A 2,500-nucleotide genomic window follows, 5' to 3' on the forward strand; every position below is an offset into this window, starting at 1 on the left:
ACATCATCTTAAATGGAAGAATGACCGGAGCTATCAACCCCAATCTTTTTGTTGCTGGTTGGGCATCTACATCTCCCAATGTCTTGCTCAGATCATAAATCAGTTCATCTTGGGTTGGGTTCCAAAGCATTCCCAAAACCTTTTGCTCCTTTTCTGTACTTTGCTTGAAAACTGATTTAGAGAAGCTTTCGTCTTCTTCTTCTACTCTAGGTCCATTGCTCTTTTCAAAGTCATCACTGAAAGCTTCATCTTGTTCCAGTGATTTCAGCAGACTTTCTGAATTGCTACTCCACTTTCTCATATTGAAGCCTCCTGACTTAAGACAGAGCTTTATCTTCTTAGCCAATTTGAACACAATATCCACGTCACCATTTCCAGACACATAGTCATCAACATATAAAGACTTCAACAGCTCTCTTGCAAGTGCACTGTCCACTGGCAAACATGTGTTCAAATGGTGTCTGATTGTGGCATTTAGAATGAAAGGACTTGAGTTTACACCAAATACCACACGTGCAAAACGTAGTACCATGACTTCTGGAATTTCCTTATTCGGATCTTCAACCCATAAAAATCTCACAAAGTCCCTGTGTTCAGGATCAATCTCAATGTTCAAAAACGCCTTCTCAATGTCTGCAGTTAGGGCAACTTCATGGTTTCTGAACCTCAGCAAAATGTCAAATAACAAGGGATTAAGAGAAGGTCCAATGTGCAGACAGTCATTTAAACTAGGCCCAAACACTTTAGATGAGGCATCGTATACAACTCTGACCTTAGTTGTATCTCTGTCAAGTCTCACTACTGTCCTGTGTGGAAGATAGTGGACATCTCCAGGCGGTGGTATTTGATCTTGTGGTACCATTTCAACCACACCACTGTGCAGTTGCTCTCTAATCACACCATCATACTGCTTCAGAATTTCTGGTTGGTTCTTGAGCTTCTTGATTGTTGTTGTCAGTCTACGCAATGCCACTGTATAATTGTCTGGTAACATGGGGTGAGTATCCTTGAAAGGTAACTTGACCTGGTATCTCTTTCCAGTAAATGTGATGTCATTTGAGAACTTGTCATAGACTAGAGTTTCATGTTCCTTAATGCCCAAAGTTTCTAAGTCCCAAAATTTCTGCAGATCATCCTTCATATCACTTATCTCTGTGGACTCTATCTTTAACACATGCGTGGAACTCAGATTCACAGTGCATGACCTTGTCAATGTTGAGCACATAGTTGGTCCTGATAAAACCCAACCTAAATTGGTTTCAAGGGCTACTGGTCCTTAGGGATCTCCTTTAATGATGTTCCCAGTAAAGAACGACCAGTAATAATCTGCTCCTATCAGCACATCAACACTGACAGAATCACTTGTATCACATGCAAGTCGTAGACCCTGCAAGTAGGGGTAGCATTCCAACGTGGTTCGAGACCGTTGATTGGACACTGGGCTGCAAATTACTGGTACAACATATGAGGTGATATACGCATTCATTTCATCCAATGTTCTGACACACAATTGCACAACATCACATTCCTTCACAGAGGCTGAGTTATCTCCAAATGTTTTGATCAAAAGTGTCTCCTTACCAATGGTTGGTAGGTTCAATTGTTCACATGCCTTACTGGTTATGTATGATCTCTGGCTACAGGAATCAAATATCACATGGGCGTTCAATCCAAGTTGTTGGTTATCTGGTCTGCAAACAAATGCTTGGCATTGTTGCTAACGTGCATTGCTGAAGTTCCAGCCTCTCTGCCCCTATCTTGAGATGATCCAGATACATGTGGTGTTGCCTCGTCACTAACTACATTCCTGGATGTTGGAATGTTCCTTATTCTTTCACAAATGGTTACATGGTGTCTACCTTCACAGTTAAAGCATTTTGCCTTTGACGGACAATTTGTGGAGATATGGCCACCCTTCAGGCACACAAAACACTTGCCATTTCGTCTCAGTATTGTTCTCCTAGCTTTCGGTTCAGTGATGGTCATGCAGTTAATGGATTTGTGATTCTTCTTGCAAAAAACACATTGTTGAGTAAATTCCTCACTGCCTGTATAAAGGGCAGAGGCAGAATGGGGTTGTTTGCGTCTTGCTCTGTACTGTTCAAACCTGGGTGTATTGGCATTTGCACCACTTGTTTTCATTGGAGTAAATCTTTCCCTGGCTTCCAATTCAGTTTTCAGTGCACTCAACAAGGCATCAAGATTCCATGAATCCTCACTGCCAAACTTACGGCTTACAACCAATCGTAACTCTGAGGGGATTTTTTCCATCACGACTGGGACCAATAAATTCCCAAAGGACCGTGATTCAACTCCTAACGCATTCAAACCTCGAATGTTGATTTCAATCTTGTCAAACAATTCACGTAATCTCTTTGTTTCATGCACTGAATTGACAGATGGAAGTTTCAATAAGGCATCCATATAATTTGATATCAGCAACTGCGGTTTACCAAATCGGTCCTTAAGAATGTCAATGGCTACTTTATAATTGTCTGCG

The 2,500-nt window shown here is 41.4% G+C and overlaps 2 protein-coding genes across 2 annotated transcripts in view; both read right to left on the reverse strand.

Annotated features, from left to right (window-relative positions):
• The window catches only part of LOC138020828 (uncharacterized), a 3,501-nt gene extending 2,276 nt beyond the window's left edge, over positions 1-1,225 (reverse strand). Inside the window, exon 1 of the mRNA XM_068867747.1 lies at positions 1-1,225. This exon is cut by the window's left edge and continues 2,276 nt beyond it. Within this exon, the coding sequence (XP_068723848.1) occupies positions 1-1,225 (1,225 nt within the window).
• A 440-nt stretch (positions 1,226-1,665) lies between these two features.
• The window catches only part of LOC138020829 (uncharacterized), a 1,386-nt gene continuing 551 nt past the window's right edge, over positions 1,666-2,500 (reverse strand). Inside the window, exon 1 of the mRNA XM_068867748.1 lies at positions 1,666-2,500. This exon is cut by the window's right edge and continues 551 nt beyond it. Coding sequence (XP_068723849.1) covers positions 1,666-2,500 — 835 coding nt within the window.

This window comes from Montipora capricornis, chromosome 10 (assembly GCF_036669925.1).
Source record: "Montipora capricornis isolate CH-2021 chromosome 10, ASM3666992v2, whole genome shotgun sequence".
Classification (NCBI taxonomy): domain Eukaryota; kingdom Metazoa; phylum Cnidaria; class Anthozoa; order Scleractinia; family Acroporidae; genus Montipora; species Montipora capricornis.